This window comes from Prinia subflava, chromosome 4, assembly GCF_021018805.1.
Source record: "Prinia subflava isolate CZ2003 ecotype Zambia chromosome 4, Cam_Psub_1.2, whole genome shotgun sequence".
Classification (NCBI taxonomy): Eukaryota; Metazoa; Chordata; class Aves; order Passeriformes; family Cisticolidae; genus Prinia; species Prinia subflava.
The window spans coordinates 22166836-22185042 of record NC_086250.1 but is presented as its reverse complement, the minus strand read 5'-3'; the positions used below and the strand labels follow the sequence as shown (position 1 = coordinate 22185042).

The 18207-nt window shown below is 40.7% G+C and overlaps 1 protein-coding gene and 1 long non-coding RNA gene across 10 annotated transcripts; one reads left to right on the top strand and one right to left on the bottom strand.

The window, feature by feature from the left end:
* The first annotated feature begins 1580 nt into the window (after window positions 1–1580).
* DMC1 (DNA meiotic recombinase 1) lies at window positions 1581–16067 on the top strand. Of its 8 annotated transcripts, none has more exons than XM_063395899.1 (16): window positions 1813–1930; window positions 2238–2331; window positions 2421–2522; window positions 4186–4273; window positions 4879–4923; window positions 7110–7256; window positions 7559–7641; window positions 8248–8300; window positions 9189–9230; window positions 11758–11830; window positions 12522–12613; window positions 13099–13172; window positions 13269–13383; window positions 14203–14263; window positions 14798–14914; window positions 15370–16067. In XM_063395899.1, the coding sequence occupies exons 4-16, from the start codon at window positions 4214–4216 to the stop codon at window positions 15437–15439; spliced, it is 1032 nt and encodes a 343-aa protein (XP_063251969.1). In that variant the 5' UTR covers window positions 1813–1930; window positions 2238–2331; window positions 2421–2522; window positions 4186–4213; the 3' UTR covers window positions 15440–16067. The 8 variants fall into 8 exon arrangements, with proteins under 8 accessions (XP_063251968.1, XP_063251973.1, XP_063251967.1 ...); XM_063395902.1 differs by having other exon boundaries at window positions 1856–1930; window positions 2156–2331; XM_063395901.1 differs by lacking the exon at window positions 2238–2331 and having other exon boundaries at window positions 1800–1930.
* LOC134549865 (uncharacterized) lies at window positions 2722–18207 on the bottom strand. Of its 2 annotated transcripts, XR_010080191.1 has the most exons (3): window positions 18068–18207; window positions 9355–9471; window positions 2722–2869 (listed from the first exon to the last, which is right to left on the bottom strand). It is a non-coding gene; the product is annotated as an uncharacterized LOC134549865 (long non-coding RNA). The 2 variants fall into 2 exon arrangements; XR_010080190.1 differs by lacking the exon at window positions 18068–18207 and having other exon boundaries at window positions 9355–11750.

Below are 18207 nucleotides of genomic sequence, written 5' to 3'. Positions count from 1 at the left end.
GTGTCTTTGTAATGCAAGATCACTCCCAGTACTGTAGTATTGAGTACTTTTGTCAATGCCCAGCCTAAGGATCTCAAGACTGCGACGGAGACATAACTCAGTCTCCCAGTACTATCTCTATTCCTTCCAGTAATTCCATTTTAACAATAGAGCCCTCCTGTTACTTCAGTCTGAATTACGAAGCTTGGCTGATCTGATATTTTGCCCATCCTACCCTGAGACCCATTGTGGCACAGAAGTTTTGCAGTTCATCTTAGTTCTGACCAGAGATGGAAAACAAAACCCCAACAACAATAAAATCTCTCATGATTTCCCTATTGCAACCACAGATGTTTGTAAGGATGAAAAAAATCAACTGGATAAATAATATTTTATAGTAATGTTTTGATTTGGTTCTTGTCCAAACAGGTACAAGATATCAAGTGAGAGGAAATGCTTATCACAGTAGTGTGTCTCATTCCAGTACATCCTTCAGGGATAGAGATGCATTGATCAGCAGCAGAACCTGTGGAATGGAAGGAGAAGACTGAGAGATGCCTCTACTCACTTGGGCCAGTGTCTAACAGGATGGGCTCTGTGGAGTTATTGTACAATATGAACTGGAAGCTGAATGAGCAATTAATGATCACACAACATTTTGAGGTTGTAGAATATAATTTATTGACCAAAGTAGCTCTTTGGAGTGGGAAATGGTCTTAAGATTCTGTGCATTCACTGACCTTTCTGAGAACCATTTTACAAGCTAAAGGGAAGGCTGTTTACTGAGTGAGGTATTATCTGCTGCAGAGCTGCTCAGCAGCACCAGAAAGGTCACCCTCTGCATGTGCTTTCTGTTCTGGAATAAAAGCATACCTTGTGAAGGAATTTGCCTTTAAAAGGCTGTCTGTCTAAGTGCTCTTCTGGAATAGCTCTTGTAGAATAATGCGGTTTTCAAAAGCTGTGTCAGCCGCTTCCTCTATATAGACAAAGCCTTGGGCTCCCAGGATTGGACTTTTGGTACTTACAGAAATTGCTTGGTGTTTCTAATGGGGACCCTGCAAGCACTCCCGTGGTGTGCTGATGATGTCACAGGGCCACGGGTTTTGTTGCTTGGTTTCCTGACTTGGCTAAGAAATGGCTTGGAAAAGGTGCCACTAACCTCCCACGGGCAGAGGGTGGGGAAGTTTTCACAAGCCCCTTGAAACAGTCTGAGGTGCTGCTCCAATCCCTTCTGCCAATCCAAGCCCACACAAGGGGCAGCCAGGAACTCCTGCTGCTCGCAGGAGATGTGATGTCTCTTTGACATGCTGTCCCATACCCACTGTGCTACCAGAGGCGAGCTAAAGCGGGCAATTGCTTTCCAAATACCGTCTCCAAGAAGACTGCAGATGTCTCGTAGAAGTGTTCATATCCTAAAAAGCACCTCCCCAATCCTTTTAAAATGGCAGAATAAGTCATGTGTATGACTCAGACTCATTTTCTTGTCCTGTGACTCCAGGCAAGTCACTTCTCTTCCAGCTCTCTGACAGGTTGTGGCCATCCAATCCAAAAACGCCGTGTGTGACTTGTTGAGGAAGATGCGTGAGTGGTGCCCTAGAAAAACAAAAGGCAGAGCCGCGCTGGACTAAATGCTTTCCAGACCAACGCGGTTTTAACTAAGGCTGCCTTTTCCAGCTGTAGAGTAAGGGCAATGCCATATTTCTGGGAGATGGCGAGTACAATAGTTGATAAACCATGGACGATGGAGTGATTGAAGACGGTGATTGAATCGTTTTTCAGCGCGGAGAGGCGGCGAGGGAAGGCGCAGTGCCCAGGCCCGCCGGAAGCCCGCGCTCGCCCTCATGGCACCTCCCACGGCCCCACCCCGCGCCGCCGGCGGGAACGCGGCGGGGCCGTGCCCTCAGGAAGAGGAAGGCAGGCGGACGTGGAGAGCTGAGAACTTTCGCCCCGGGTACTGCATCCACCGTCTCCTCCGGAGCTGCCCGGGCATGAGCTGGGGATTTAATTACTATTCTAATTTTGATGGGGAATTACGGTGCTCCGCGGGGTGAGGGAGATTCAGCGTTTCCCCTTGGGAACAGAAATGTACATCTCATGAGGAGGCAGCTAGCAAAGAAAAGCCAAATGAATCTCTGTGTTGATGACGATTATCAGTTATTTTCCTCTGAGTCAACAGATGTGAGGTCCCCCCGTGAAGCCCCTTGGGGGCCAGGGGTCCCCGACCCAGGGAGCTGAGCTCTGCTGCCATTTTCTGCCAGGCCAAGCCCAGGGGGAATTGCAGAGAGCGGGCCCTGTCACACCCGCAGGCTGGAAGGACACCGCGGTATCCAGGTCTTGCTCACCTACCCTTGGGTATGTGAGGTGGCAGAAGATTGTTGCTGGCTTTTCATGGATTTGCTCTGCTGTCTCAGACTTCCACCTTTTTATCTGCTTCACTGCAGGCTGTGGTGACTGGAATCCTTCCAGGTGTGCAAACACACCAGCAGCAGGACAATGCTCCACTGAGCAGGAGGATTTTTGTCGTACCTAAAGCTTTTAATTGGGTGAGGTATAATTTCTCCATTTTCCCTTATAGCCTGCAGAAGGCAGAGGTCTGGGTCTGCCTCGTTTTTCTGCTGTGAGATGCCAATTGCCTAAGGATAGGGGAGTAGGAGAACAATCCCATAACCTGCTCAGTGGTGGTTGAAGTGCAGGATTATGTGCATTTTTTTGAGGATGTTTTTAATGAAGGAGATTGTAATATAGTTTTAGTGCCTCTTACATTGCTTGTTTTTATTCCTTTGGTATTTGATGCTAGGGGATTTTTTCAAATCTCCCAAACTATTTTTTAATTAATATTCTGCTGTAATTATGTGAAGGTGTGACTTGTCACTCCATAATTGTCAGGTTTCTGAAATAGAAATTAAATATATCATGACACTATTAGAAACAACTGATTTTATAAGAATATTTCCATTAAATACTAACAGAATAAGATAATTTTGAAATTCTGATATTCTGTTCCTTTTTTTCCTAGCCTCTATACACACAAGATTCTTGCAAGCATTATTAAATAAATTAGTACCCATTTAGAAGCTGAAAAAAGGCTTTTTGCAGATATTTAGCCTAAGCTGTCCCAAACTCTATTAGAAATAGCCCATCTTATAGTTTGTGGATTTTGTTAACAAACGAGCAAGGAAACATATGCACACATTTTGATGTGGTGGTCTACAAAACTTTTGATCATCCATAGCTAGAACACCAAAGGTAAGATCACAATTTAAACAGAAGTAACTTAACCCATTTACAAAACCAAAAAAAATATATTGTAGTTTGGTTATAAGATTGTATTTCTAAGGAACCACTTTGCATTCACTATTCTTGCATTCATAAAATTTAAGGAGGTCACACTTTGCTTATTGAACTATGCTATCAGTAAATGCCTATTCCAGTTCTAGGCCTTAATTTTAACAAATCACTTAGAGAAGGCAGTGAAGCTGTGGTAGAGTACAGACATGGCAAGTTAACCATGAAAAAACATTAAATGAGCTCTCGGTATATGGGTTTGCATAATAAAAGTTCCAGATTTTTATTACTCTTTATTTGTTCTCTCCATGCAAGCATACTCCTTACAGCCATTACCTGCACATCTTCAGCACTTATTGGTCATTTTGAACCTCAGCAAGAACTTCGAAACAAATGCAGCTTTAATAATCTGCTCTCAAGATACATAACTAAGGAGCTGTAGCCTTCTCAGCACTGTTTTGTGGGTTTTCTGTCACATAAAGATGGAGAGGCTGAGCTGTGGCATTGCCTTTCCATTACCCATTCTGTCGACAACTATGCTGACTTTTGTTATAAAAACACAGACTGCCTTTAGCATTCTTATCAGAATAAATTCCACTACTGATAATTAATTTTAAATGTTGCCACCTCCAAAACTCATCTCTGACCCAAGATTCTCACAAGTGAATGAGATCTCTTTTTCTAATACCTATGAAGCCCTTTCTAGCCAAACTGGTTCATCTGAGTGTAAAGCCATAGATTTTCTCCTTTTGGCCTGGTAGATCAGATAATGAAGAGCTAGAAGCAGAATTCAAATTTAAATCCATATATGATGTCATACTGACATGTTTCTGTAGTTCAAGGACTTCTTAAAAGTCCTTTTGCAGACATTTACTCCTTTATTGCCTCCCCATGACTGTCTTTGTTTGTATTTCCCACTAGTGATCAATACTTTATTGCATGCTCTTTCATGATGAAGGCCATGGAGGATCAAGTAGTCCAAGAAGAACCAGGATACCAGGATGATGAGGTAAATTTGTGATTGATTGTGCAGCAAACATTTGAAGGTATCTTGATAGTGTTATGAAACCCATAGAGGGACAGGAGGTCCCCAAAAACCATTAGGGAGTTCAATGCACTTAAAATTTTGTTCCAGTCTTCTACCAAGAAAATCTCATTCCCCTAGTCCCTGTACAGCCTGGCTCTTCAAGTAATTTTCATTAACTTTTCAAAAGCCGTGTGCAGTTTTTAATGGGATTATAGTTATTTCATCATATTTTACACTTCTATATTAAATGCAAGGGGACTATCAGTTAATTTTCTGCTTCCGAGGAATGATCATCAGCACGAACAGAGTGAGAAACTATTGCAGAAAAGCTGCAGATTATGATGATAACGTAAGTTTTATTAGCACAGCAGAGGATTAATTGTCTGTGAAGATACACTTTATGGAGATGATAGGAAATGTGTAGGCCTTTTTGGCTCACTATGGCTTTGCTTATTTCTTGTTCAACAAGATATGTATTACTTGTGAAAAATCAATAAATGTTTACAAATCTGAAACAGTGACATAGCAAGATAGATGTAATAACAAGAAAAAGCAACATGTATTTTTTTTTCTTCTATTTTATTTAGGAATCCTTTTTTCAGGATATTGACCTGCTGCAGAAGCATGGAATTGTAAGTATTAGCAATCACTTGATCATACTGAATTGTCCCTCAAAAGCTACTGTAAGGTTGTTTCCAAAATTGTATACATATTGATGCAAATAACTGAAATTCCTCCTTGCAAAAAGTTCTAACTTAGTCAGTGGAAACAAATTTTGCCTCTGGTGATAAGACAGATTTTTAGAAAATCTCATTCACATCAGATTCCTAAATAAAGTGTCAAGATACTCAAAGTATTTAGCACCTAGCACTCTTGAAAAACCAACTGCTTGCTAATTTATTTGAAAACTGTATGATAGATTATTTCCTGTTCCTGTCAATCTCTGTAATTACTCCTGCATTTTTGGTGCCTGTGAAATTACACTGTGACAATTGTTACTATACTATTTTCAGCATGCTGGTGCAGGGGGTAGAGTAGGAGTGAGGAAAATATTGGTAGCTAGAGAATAAGCTGTTAGTTTTCTTCATCAAATGTGAATTCCTATCATTGTTACCATCATCACATAAACATCACCTATTTATTTGAATTACAATTATTATATGTTTATCTACGAGGCTGGCTCATGGATTAGAATCCTGTTATATTCAGAGTTATAGAAGCAGAATAAAAAGTTGGGTTTGCTTGAAGTAATGTGAGATTTAACTCTAATGAAAGTGACTACAGACAGATAAAGATGGGGAGGACATGCCACAATGACTCATCATTAGTCAGCGCTGTAGTTACTGGGTTGACCATGTCAGCAGCGCACTTGTTGGTAATTTTTTTTTATTGGCAGTTCATTGGCAGTTCTAAAGATAGTTCTGAAGAAGGATCACATAGTTGAGAGCTCAAACTAGAGGGCAACATAGGAAAAATAAACAAATTATTGCTTTAAAAATTTAAGAAGTTGATCAAAGAGGGTGATCTGAGCTGGAAGGGAGCTGTACTACCCTGTCAGTATGAAACAAGGCATGGCATTCACAGAATGATACAAATGTATGAAAGAGTTTGAAAACTAAGAATAATGACTTAGGCTCTTCTTCTGGGGGTTGTAAAGGTTTTCTGCTCCTTTCCATTGTTTTTTCCTTTCTTCCAAGTGGTTATTCCCATACTTCAGAGGATTTTTTTCTTCAGTTGTGCCAGCTAAAAGCTTTGTGCAAACATATGATGACCCCTATCTGTTAAATTCATTTACCTGAAGAAATCACTTTTGTGTGTTTACAATTTTTTTCCAAGGAGTAGAGAGAAAAACATTTATTGGATTTGCCAGTGTGCCCAGAAAGAGAATCAGATTAGAACAATGAGACTGTGGTTCGGTGATCAAAAGTAGGATTTAAGGTGCTGTTACCTTATAGCCTCTGCTGAGTGTCACACACATATCACAGGATCAGAGAAAGGCTTCCAAATAAACATGACTAGTTTCTCACACAACTCCCTTCTTATGCTCTATGTACCCACACACTCTAGATAGATAGATGATATATCTAGTTTGTAGTTTTTTTCAAAGAAAAATCTTGGCCAGAAATGGTAAATTGATGTATTATTCCACACCTTTCACATAGTATGTTTTCTTGTGAGTAATCTGTTCTTGCTTTTACATTTCCAGTGATGTCAAAATCATAAAATGAGGTGAGGGAAGGCAAAATATGTCAGTAGGATGCTGTCTGAAGCTGTGCTGTTCCCAATTTATGAAAAACTAGTAGCTCACGCCAGCCCAAAGTGTCAGTCAGGACATGCAGGATACATGTGTTTTAAACTGGACATGGAGAAACAACACAGCAGTTAGACTCAGCTTCCAATGGTCTTTGTGAATCAGCTCCCAATTACCCACCACCAGATTATCTGTGAGACCAAGGACAGACTGAGAGTTATAGGGTGTCCTAGGTCCACACTATCTGAAATAATTCTGTTTCTTTACTATCAGCTTTGATCTAGAAAAACTGACACTGAAAAGGGAGAAGTAAATACCCAGACACCTTTCTCTCAAAACCACCAGGAGCTGCTCTCTCTGCACCATGATCTCTCACACCAATGTTACTCAAAATTTTGTTTTGTTGGTGTCACAAACTACACAATGAAGAGTTTACCGTAAATCTGTTTCTTTATTGGGGAAAACATATGCATGTGAATGTAAACTTAAAATATTTTGCAAAAGGTTTACTTCACCTTCTAGTTGTTAACTGTCCTGCCTACTCACAGAAGGGAAATTTCTTTGCAGAACGTAGCAGATATTAAAAAGCTGAAGGCAGTTGGGATTTGCACAATCAAAGGAATCCAGATGACCACAAGACGGGCACTGTGCAATGTGAAAGGGCTCTCAGAGGCCAAAGTGGACAAAATTAAAGAAGCTGCGAACAAGCTTGTTGTAAGCCAGTCACTTTCCTGAGAGTTTGAACTTACACTAGCCTCTCCAAAATGCTATGCAACATTTCCCTTAGCAGATTTCCCCCTGCATCACCAAAATAATTTTGAAAATTATTATGACTGTTACTCTAAAGCATAATATTTTATACTCCACAACAACTAGACGAATGCTGTGGTGCTTTTCATACCCAACCCACGGGAATAAGGCTATGGGGAAAAGAAGATATTTATATGGGATATTGCACTTTTACCTTCAGGTTAAAGCTAAAATAAACCCCTTGTGTTCTCTTTGGTCTTCCCTAGGAACCAGGCTTCCTCACTGCCTTTGAGTACAGTGAAAAACGGAAGATGGTATTTCGTATTTCCACTGGCAGCCAGGAATTTGAGTAAGCTTCTCTCTTATATCCTTCCTTTATCCAAATGTTCCAAATAATCATGGTAATTGTCTTTAATGACACATAAATATAAGGGAATAAATACTCAGCTAGGACACATAGATCCCCTTGCATTTGGAGTTAGTACTGGCTTAAAGAAGCCTACATCAATAAGCACCAAAACCAACTCCTTTTCTGAGGGGAAACTGGACTTTGTACAGTCATTGTAAATAGTTGGCATCCAGAAATCTTGAAAGTATATTTATTTCACCTATCAAAATAATCTGCGAGTTTCAGGTCAAAATTACATGTCTTCAAGTCGTCCCTTGTGATATTTTTATGGAATATTATTTTCAAATATTATTTTCAATGTTATTTCCTCTCCTTTCTTCCCAGTAGTAATTTCTATAGATCTTTCCCTTGCGCACAAAAAGGGAGGTAAAGACAGAGTTAAATTCTTTATGAATCAACGATCATTTGGTGCCCTGCACTAAATACATCAAGTGAGGGGCTTTAGGGCAGAAATTACTTTCCTTAAAATAGTAAAAATGTCTCTTTTATGCTCCTCTTGTGATTTTTTTAGGTTTAACTATATCATAATCCTCTCCTTTTCTGCAGTAAACTTCTGGGTGGTGGGATTGAAAGCATGGCAATCACTGAGGCCTTTGGAGGTGAGAGAACCACATTTAATGAGCATTACCAAACAAAGAATTGCAACTTAATTTAGATTTTAATTCAACTCAGATTACTTCTATAAAATTTACCACATTGTAGTTACAAAGATGAGTATCTGCACACGTGCAAGAAGAAATAATCCACTTATCTTAATGTTTTCCCATTTTTTCTCTTAATTTGCTTGCAGACTAAGTTTAAGCTGAGTAATCATTACCGGGCATGCAAATTAAGTACAACATATTATTATTAAGACTATTACTAACATGCCAAAGTTCTCCCTGATGCAGTGTGTTCCTTTCCAGGAACAAAATTGCCACAAAAGGTATTTTAGTTATGCACACTTAAGGTACATTGCATTTTATGTAAGATTTTGAAATTACAATTAAGCTATTATTACAGTACACCTGATTAGTTGGTGCTTGACACTTCAGCAATAAGAATTCATAAAACACTGTACTCTTCCCTTTAGAAAAGATAAACTGGAGACTAATGTGATTTGGTAGAATAAGATTAATAAACTTGTAAGCTTCTTCTTGATCATTTCACTGGAAATGAAACTAGGGCTAGGTTAATGGAACCCAGCATTTCTTCCCTCCCCATTATCACTTTTCCATAGGTGCCATGTGGTTTTAACTTCTATACACAAGAGAATAAATGACTTCAGCAGTGAAGCATGATCAAATTAAAGCATTTCAGATTTTGCTTTTCATGTAACACATTTCTCCTGCATACATTATGATTTAGAAACCGAGGTTAAATAATTTTAAAAGGTAGAGATTGACGTGAATTTTGTAAGTAAGAGTTTCTAACTGCAGTAATTCCTGAATCTCTCAAACTTGGAAAAAGAAACCCTGACGCTTTTTGTCCCTTCTTTTATTTAACAGAGTTCCGGACAGGCAAAACCCAGCTATCTCACACTCTTTGCGGTAGGTATAATACCTTAAAAGAGAGTGATGTTTCTTCTCATTGTTTACAACTGTATCAGAATTAAACACATAGAGACAAGTCAGAATCTTTTATTTCTACAAATAGAGTGAAACAGACTCTTACCTCCATAAAATGTGTTTGAGTAGAGAACTCTTTAATACTGCTCACATCTATGAAAGTTTTGCCATAAGGAGAGTGAAGATAATAGGCTGTCTTAGATAAACCAGTGAAACACACTATCTGGAAAAGAAGAACACAAGTATGGATCATGTTTAGATGGGGCTCTGCTCAGAAAAAGGCAGAGGCAAAATTTTTTTCTCCGCCACTCTTTGACTGTCCTGGTTTCAAGAGGTTTTGCTGAATATGACATTCTGAAAGGGGACTACTGGCTGTCAGTGACAGGCTAAACAGACTTTGGCAGTCACCATATTTGGGCAGTGCCAAAACCAGCAGGACTCTGATTTCCCAGAGATACCTCTCAGTGTGGAGAAAGTAGTAAACAATAACTTATATAACTATTAATGCGGCTGGAATTACCAGACACTGGGTAGGCAAATTCTCTTAAATAAACCCCCTGCACTGTAAAGTGAAATATGTCATGTTCTGGAAAAATACGGTCTCCTCTGGTTAGTACAGTGTAATGGTCAACAGAGTCATACCCTTTTGCATGAATTGGATTGAATATTTTAGCTTATTAACTCCAGAGAGACTAAACCCACAATCAGCAACCATTTGCATCAGGAAAAATTAATGTCCAAAGAATTTTTGATCAAATGAGTTACAGCTGGAAAAAGCACTGTCGTGGTTGGGGGGGAGGTAAATTCCTCCAGGGGGATGTGGGCAGTCCAATCAGTGATCAGCTTTTCTGCTGGCACCTGGGTTGGTCACTCGGAGGTTTGGACACGCCTCTGAGGACACAAAGAGTTAAAAGCAGGAGTCTGAAGGGCTCGGCCTCTTTTTCGGATCCGGGTGTCAGCAGAGAGATGTCTCAGGTCTCCTTCCCCCGCCTGGCCACGAGGCTGGGTGGGGGAGGGGAAACACGTGGTCGGCTCAGGTAAGCCGGAGCCCCCCCCGGGGGGGGGGGGAGAAGAAAAGGGACAGGACTGGAACTGAGCTGCCCCGTCCAAGATGGAGGGGTGGAAAACTGTGGAAGTGCCTTCTGTGTGTGCTCACCCCCCTCCCTCCCCCCAAACTCCGGGAGAAGGTGCTCAGCCATGTGGGGGGTTGCCGAGCCTGGAAATGCCTCCGCCTGCAGCACCCTGCCGAGAAGAAACTGTTAACCCTTGCTTGGCAGAAAGAAACTTTTCTTAGACATTGATTCTCATGACTGGTGGTTTTCGGAGAGAGGGAAGCGGCCTGGGACCGAGATGATAAAGCATGATTGGAAGGAACTCGATGGAAGAATGAGAGGAGTAGCCTTGGAGCTGGACTTTTCTTGCATAATGTCAGCCATGGACTGAACTTGAGTCTCTTTTGAACATAAACTGCATTTTTAGGTGGATGCAGCTGCCCCTTGCTTTTGCTACAGTGACTGGCACTTGAAGAATTGGAGCGAGCAGAGAAAAGAGGGGGAGGGTGAGGTGGTGCCCTCTGCCCTCAGGGCAGACCTGCTCCTGGAACCCCGGCCCCTGGGTGAAAAGGGGAGAGCTCGGCATGCAGCATCCTTAAAAAGCCCTGTATGTAGTTTTGGCCTATGAGACAGCGGTGAGAGCGCTGGACATAGGAAAAAAGAGAGTGTCACCTGAGCAGACTTCTCCGGGCGGTGCTATAGGTGACATGGAAACACATAAGGGGTGGACCCGTGTTTTCTGAGGAACAGTCTGTGGTGCGAGAGAGACTCCTCTCTCCCTTGCTGAATTGAAGATTAGTTTGTTTTTTTTGAGTGGTGACTGTTTGATCTAAAACCCAGGGGTTGGTCTGTGAAGAGTGATGGGTGGGGAGGTAGAAACTGGGAGAAGAAATGTTCTAAGAAGTTTTTATTTCTGTCTCTGTGTGTGTTTAAGAGTATTTCTGTCCCTGTTCTTATGTAATTAATAAAGTTTTGGTGGGTTTTTTTTTTTGTTTTCAAGATTTAAGCCTGCTCTGCTCTGTTCCTGATCACATCCCACAGGAGTTGTTAGAGAAAAAACATATATTCATGGGTGCACTAACATCTGGCCAGTGCTAACCCATGACAAGCACCTACTAAGCCAATAGAATTAATAAGGGCAGAGGATTAAGAAGAGGCTTTGTCTGTAAGAACTTACTAGTAATAACTCTAAAATATACAGATTTAGTGATGGTACTGAGTAAAACAGTTTTGACACCATTCATTAAATCTCATCTGATCTGCAATTAAGAAAAGCGGCTTGAGCTTATTCTCAAGATGGCAGTAAGACAAGATACTCCTGCATTTCACACTGATTAAAACTGACAGTTCTTTCTGATATGGATAAACAGTTGTATTTTAAATAAAAAATAATAATAGATGGAGTAAGAAAATATTTTCCTGGCTTCTTCATTTTAATCTTCTATGATTCTTTGTAGTGACAGCTCAGCTCCCAGGACCGAATGGCTACACAGGTGGAAAGATTATCTTCATTGATACTGAAAACACTTTGTATCTTTTTCACAGTTGAAAGCTACAGGTATGATGAACTGGAAAGTTAGTTTATTTCGTTATAAGGAAGGAGGAGGCTTCTGATAGCTTCATACATGTAAAACATTATGACTGGCGCAGAAATCCTAGAGACCACAGTGTGTAGTGGCCCACAAGGAAGTGAGTTTTTCTTCTGTCATTTGATGTAATCTAACCTGGAAAAATTAGTTAGGAATTGGATTTTATTTTATCTGGTGTTTGTTTGTTTGTTGTGGGGGGTTTATTTATTTTGGTTTGGTTTTGTTTGTTTGTTTGGGGGTTTTGGGTTTTTGGAATCTAGCAGGCCTCCTACAGGTTATAGCAGCTTTTCTATTCAAGATAAATTCATCTAAGTACTAAACACTATTTTTAACTCTTTACATTTGCAGTAGATTGTGTGTGAACAGGTTTTGCTCACAGCTAAATTTCTAGAGCACAGATATCCATCTGTCAGCCCCCTTGCCTCAAACTCTAAACACAAAACAATTACCATCGTGAGCCTTAAACTATCTTGGGGTATGTGGGACAGCCTGAATACAAAAAATCAGTCTTCTCTAGGACTAAAATAAATACTCTTCTTTTTTTCCCCCATAGTCCTATTTTAGAATGGAGTTTTATTATTTTCAGAGCATGGTTTGCACATGGAGAAATCCTTAACTCTGACTAATGCCAGCCGACCAGACCGCCTGCGTGACATTGCTGATCGCTTCAATGTTGACCACGAGGCAGTACTTGACAATGTGCTGTATGCACGTGCATATACTAGTAAGACCATTATTGCAACTGGCATAATAGCTAGGTTTTTTTCTTTCAGGTACCCATTTTAACAGTTCTCAGTTTATTAACAGCTCTATACATGCTGTGTCACAAGACACTGCTTTAAAACATCAAGAAATTTTGAAATAGGACTTCTTCTTCAAGAGTGCAATATAAACGTAAATAATATGATTAAAACATTTTCTGTGTGTCATTTAATTCAACATTAAATTAAAATGTATATATTGCTGTTCAGTTCTTAACAAAAAGTTGTCTTCATGCAGAGTGAAGATTTTCATAAAGAAGTTTTGTGAGATGACTGAGAGGAAACTGGAACCTGAAAAGTAGATTGTTACTGGCACTGGATTTAAAACTGCTGGCAATGAAAATATAACCAGTGCAGACATTAAAAGTGGAATTTTAAAGTTCAGGCTTTTGTTCCTTCAGAGTTCTTTCTGGTCTTAATTTCTATTGGCAACTCCACTTCCCACTAGGTGAACATCAGATGGAATTGCTGGACTATGTAGCAGCCAAGTTCCATGAGGAAGCTGGTATCTTCAAGTTATTGGTACAAGACTTTTTTTTCTGTATGCTTACTGTTTTCAGAATAAGTGTTCCTGTTTTCTTTCACTATATTTACTTATCTAGCATGATTACAATGCAGATCATTGACTCCATAATGGCACTTTTCCGTGTGGATTTCAGTGGTCGCGGAGAGTTGGCCGAACGACAACAGAAACTAGCTCAGATGTTGTCAAGGCTCCAAAAAATATCAGAAGGTACGGGAAACATTGCAAGATTTGGAAAACATGGGCTGGCGTCACTACCAGTAGCTGTTGGTAGCTCAACCACCTAGTAGTCAAATGTATTATCAGTCAGGCACTGGCCCAGGGTTCTTTCCTCACTTTACACCTCTGTCAGTTACCAAAGAGATCAAACTGATTATATATTATTTCAATATGACAGGTGGAGAAAACTTCTGGACTTTCAACATTTAGAGTTTTTCTAAATGCTGTCAAACCCTAAATGAGATAATAGGTTTTAGAGCTGGACAAATACTCAGTAACAGTAATTGTCTTCCCCAAATTACAACAGTCTCAATACAAAAAAAAGACAGAGGACAGAGGGTGAAAGCATAGAGAAATAAAAAAGTCATGCCTCTTGCCACTTTCAGAGTACTTTGCAATGCTTTGAGGGATGATGACAGGATGAATAGAGTTCCTTCTTTTTGGAATGTCTCAGAAATCTTGATTAGAAATGAATAAATGCTTTTATTGTGAAGTAAAAAAAAAAAAAAAGGCAAACAGAGAAAAGCTGAGGGCAGGGAGCCAACCGAGAATAGATGGGAACTGAGAAAGACTCGTTCACTGGAATTCTGAAAAGTGCTCATTTTTGGCGTATTGCAGCTGAAGCCACGCAGGAGTAAATCTAGGCTGTGTCCTGATTAACTGCAGCCATCAGTCATAAAGAATATTTTCTTCTCATTCATTTGAAATTTTAAGTGCTTCAGCAGAAATCTTGCTTTGACCATGGACAAGAGAATATTTTGGAATTCTAATTGGATAAGTCTACCTTCTTTGAAATGTTTCCTCTTGCAGAATATAATGTGGCCATATTTGTGACCAACCAGATGACTGCTGACCCAGGAGCAACTATGACGTAAGACACTTTTTCTCACTTTTTAAAAAAAATTTCCTGTATTTTGTATTACGTATTTAACAGAAATGAGAACTGAGACTGTAAGGAGCAAGAGGCACTGAAATGAAAGATCAGATTGGTCATTGTTCCCTGTGGCATTAGGAATCATAAGTAAATGACACCTGGAAGTTTCTCTCAGTTTTTGCAATGAGCTTTTTTATATTTATCTGCTGTACGGTGGTGTGATTTCACTGTGACTTAGAAAATGAGCTATAAAAAGTACTGAGAAGGCACCACATTTTACTTCGGAGCAGCTTATATGTGATGTTTATGGTGTGTATTTCTTGAGCCTCTTGAATTTAATGACAGGAAAATGATTGCCAGCATTGAACGTTTGAACATATCTTGAGACAAGCGTGCTAAAGTCAGGTTTCTAATGTATTTCCCTAATGATTATTCATTACTGAGTTGAATAGGGCTCAGTCTGACAGTTAATCACAGTATTAATCTCTGGAATTTGCACAGTGAATCACCACAATTTTTTTGCTAATTCAGTTTTCAGGCAGACCCAAAAAAGCCCATCGGGGGCCACATCCTTGCTCATGCTTCGACTACCAGGATCAGTTTGAGGAAAGGGAGAGGGGAGCTGCGTATTGCAAAGATCTACGACAGGTAAACCACCTTTCCCTCAGAGGAGGGAAGGTGACAAAGTTCAAGGTATTGAAACTTTCTGGATGGTACATTGGGAGAAAATCTGAAAAGACAAACTAATCAACAGATTAAACAACTAATTGAAGTTGTTTTGCACACTGCATACATTAAGTAACATAATGTTTCATCATAAATCCTACTAGATGCTCAGCTGTTAATGAAGACCATCAAATACTTTGGTAGGACTGGTGGTTCCTTGGCAGGAAAATTCTGGATATGTTAAATTTCTAAGTTTTCCTGACAAAATAATTTCACATTTTCTGATCCTGACGAAATTGAGCACATTCTAGTTTGCACATAGGTTTAAAGGCACTGATGTATTCCAGGCTGCTCACACCCACAACATTTTGAAAAATATTTCACAACTGTATTTCACGTGGAGAAACCCACAAGTTTCTTGTTTCTTTTTCTCCCAGCCCTGAGATGCCTGAAAATGAAGCCACATTTGCAATAACCACTGGAGGGATTGGGGATGCCAAAGAATAGGTTAAAAAATGATGTAAATGTACAGTTAAAATCAGCTAGATAGTTGGGATGAAGATGTGTGAAAGGTCGACAACTACCTGGCTGCATTTGTAGCTTTTGGGAGCTTTTTAAGGTATTTTGGGAGAACACTGGGATGAACTTTGTACAGTTCAGTTTTACTGAACTAGAATTTGGTTCATTTAGGATTTTTGTTTTTCAATCGAACTTTTAGCACACATAGATTTAAGCAATTAGATTGTGAATTGTTCTTAGAATCCTTTCCCTATGTTTTGTGAAAATCAAACCTGTCCTTTCACATGGGAGTGAATATAGTCTTTCTTAATTTATTTCAAAGAGAATGTCTAAGTGGTAGAATTTAACAGTGTGAAATGCAGCAGAACTGGAATAAACTCAGTTATAAAATCGACATATATAGATGGAAAAGGCAGTGGGAGGAACAACAGCTCAAGAACATGATGGATTTTCATGTACTGTAGAGGAACAAGTAGTTTTAAGAATATGTTTTTAAACATTTTTATCTTGACTAGATAATGTTTATGTTTTTATTTAGCATTTTTTTACTTTTTGGACTGCATGTTTTAAACCTGTTCTTATTAAAGTTAAAAATAAAGATTGAATTAGAACAGAAGTCCAACCATGTTTGGGTGCTTTGAATTAAACTCTCCTCTCAAAAATCTCATTGATCTTTCATGAGAAAAATAATCTGGGCACAACTCAACACCTTAAAACTTTTTTCTAGTTCTCTAAAGAAACAAACTTGACATAATTGACTTGTCATTCTAGTATAAGTAAGAATATTAAAGATTACTGTTAAGTAATATTAAATATTGTTACTGTTAAAAAGAATGAAACAAAGCCAGTGGTTAGATAGGAGAGAGAGGCTGCCACTAGCACTTACACCAAGGAAAAGGCAGTTAGGATTCAGCTTGCTGAGGGAGCCAGCCAGCACAGCCACAGCTATGACCTAGCCAGAGATGTAGGTCACAGAGGGCAAAAGAAGAAGCTGGGAATAAAGAGGGAAACAGGGTATTGGGGGCCAAAATAGCAATTCCTTTTGCAATATCTCCAATGCTCATGGAATTGCTTGTTTGAAAAGAAATTAAACAATACATACGTATACACACACGGATAAATTGGGAAGTCTTACTTTTTCCTCTGGTATTTACAATGAGCTAATTTTGGTATCTGGTCAAAGAACTTGTCCTCACTGGCAAAAGAATTTTTTTTCTTTAGATTACCAAATGCATGTAAGATAACATGAAGTAAAAAGGCAGCAATGACCAGAAATTCATGGAAGAGAAGCCTGACATTTTAGCTGGGCTTTTGCTTGTGACAGACCTAGAGGGCTTGCCTTCCCTAAGTGGTTTCTTAACAGTTGATACTTTTCCTGAGGTAAAGCACTATTTTTCACAGTGGAGAAAAGTCTAGAGAGCTGAAGACTGGGAGGCTGGCTGATCTGAGAGAGTCAGGAATGGATCAGCCATTGTCATTTAATGCAATGCATTTAATGCAATCCTTTGCATGTGCCTGGCTTTCCTACATTAGGTCACTATTTGTATCTAGTAGCCGAGTACCCAGTGTCAGTGAGAGTGTGCAGTGTCACTTGACTCCCTGCCACCCACTTAAAGACCCAGGTTTCTTCTAGTACTTTAAGCACTCAGATTGCTTTCTGCCACATGTGATACATACATACATACATACATACATACATACATACATATATATATATATATAGCATGTGACACTAAAATGATAATTTCTGTGTCGTTCTAGGCTGTTATTTTTATCCAAGGGTCTGAAAGTAAAGGGGACTGGCTTTCCCTTCTGCCAGCATTACCAGTTCTTGATAACCTGCCAGCCCAGAAAGTATTGCTGACAGCGATAACACGCTGGCGTGGACCGGGGCTGGGTTTGGCTGGTGTAACTCCACCATCCATGGGATACGGCTCCTTGTGCCAGGACACACTGATTTGGCGATAGCACACACCCAGGACAAAAGCATTTATGGTCTGTGCCACGTAATTGCCTCGTGGATTAGTCTATCTTTCAGCGAGGAGTCTCTGGCTCATCTGGGGAATTCCCTCCTGGCCTGCCGGCGCTCAGGCGACAGCAAACATCATGGCCGCTGTCGCTCTGCTCCTGCCCCAGCGGCGCGCCAAGAACAACCCCCTGCTAATCTGACAGGGAACAACCTTGGCCCGCCGGAGCCCCCAGAGAGGTCCAAAGGGCCACTCCCGCCCCGTTGCCCCGTGTCCCGTTATTGTTCCGCCATTGTCCCATCATTGTGTCCTCAACCCCGCCAGCCAGCTCGGCGGAGCCCGTGGGCGCGTAGGCGACAGGCTGAATTCTTCAACCCCTCTGCGAAACCAGCGTAACCCTCCGGCCCGGCCTGTACGGTCCGCGTAAGACCGTTACACCAAGCGCACCGGGCTCTTCCTACGCCAGCCCGGTTACGCGCCTTGCGTACGCCGTCCATTACGTAACGTGCGCCTCCGCACAGGTGTTCCCTGCCTGCAGAAGGGGTTAAGGAGCGCGCTCCTTGCGCAGCTGACTTTGGGGAATAACGCTACTCCTCCCCTCCGCCTTCCTCACGCGAGCCCCCCGCTCTAAGTAAAAAACATTACGCACCTTTCGTAGCCCGCCTGCTACTGCACGGGGCGGTGTTTCGCCGAGCGCGCTTAGTGCGTACTTGGGCTCCGTGAATTGGCGTAGGTGTTTCGGAGGGCCGCAGTTTGCGCAGCGCCGGGCCGTCCGTAACGTATGCGGAG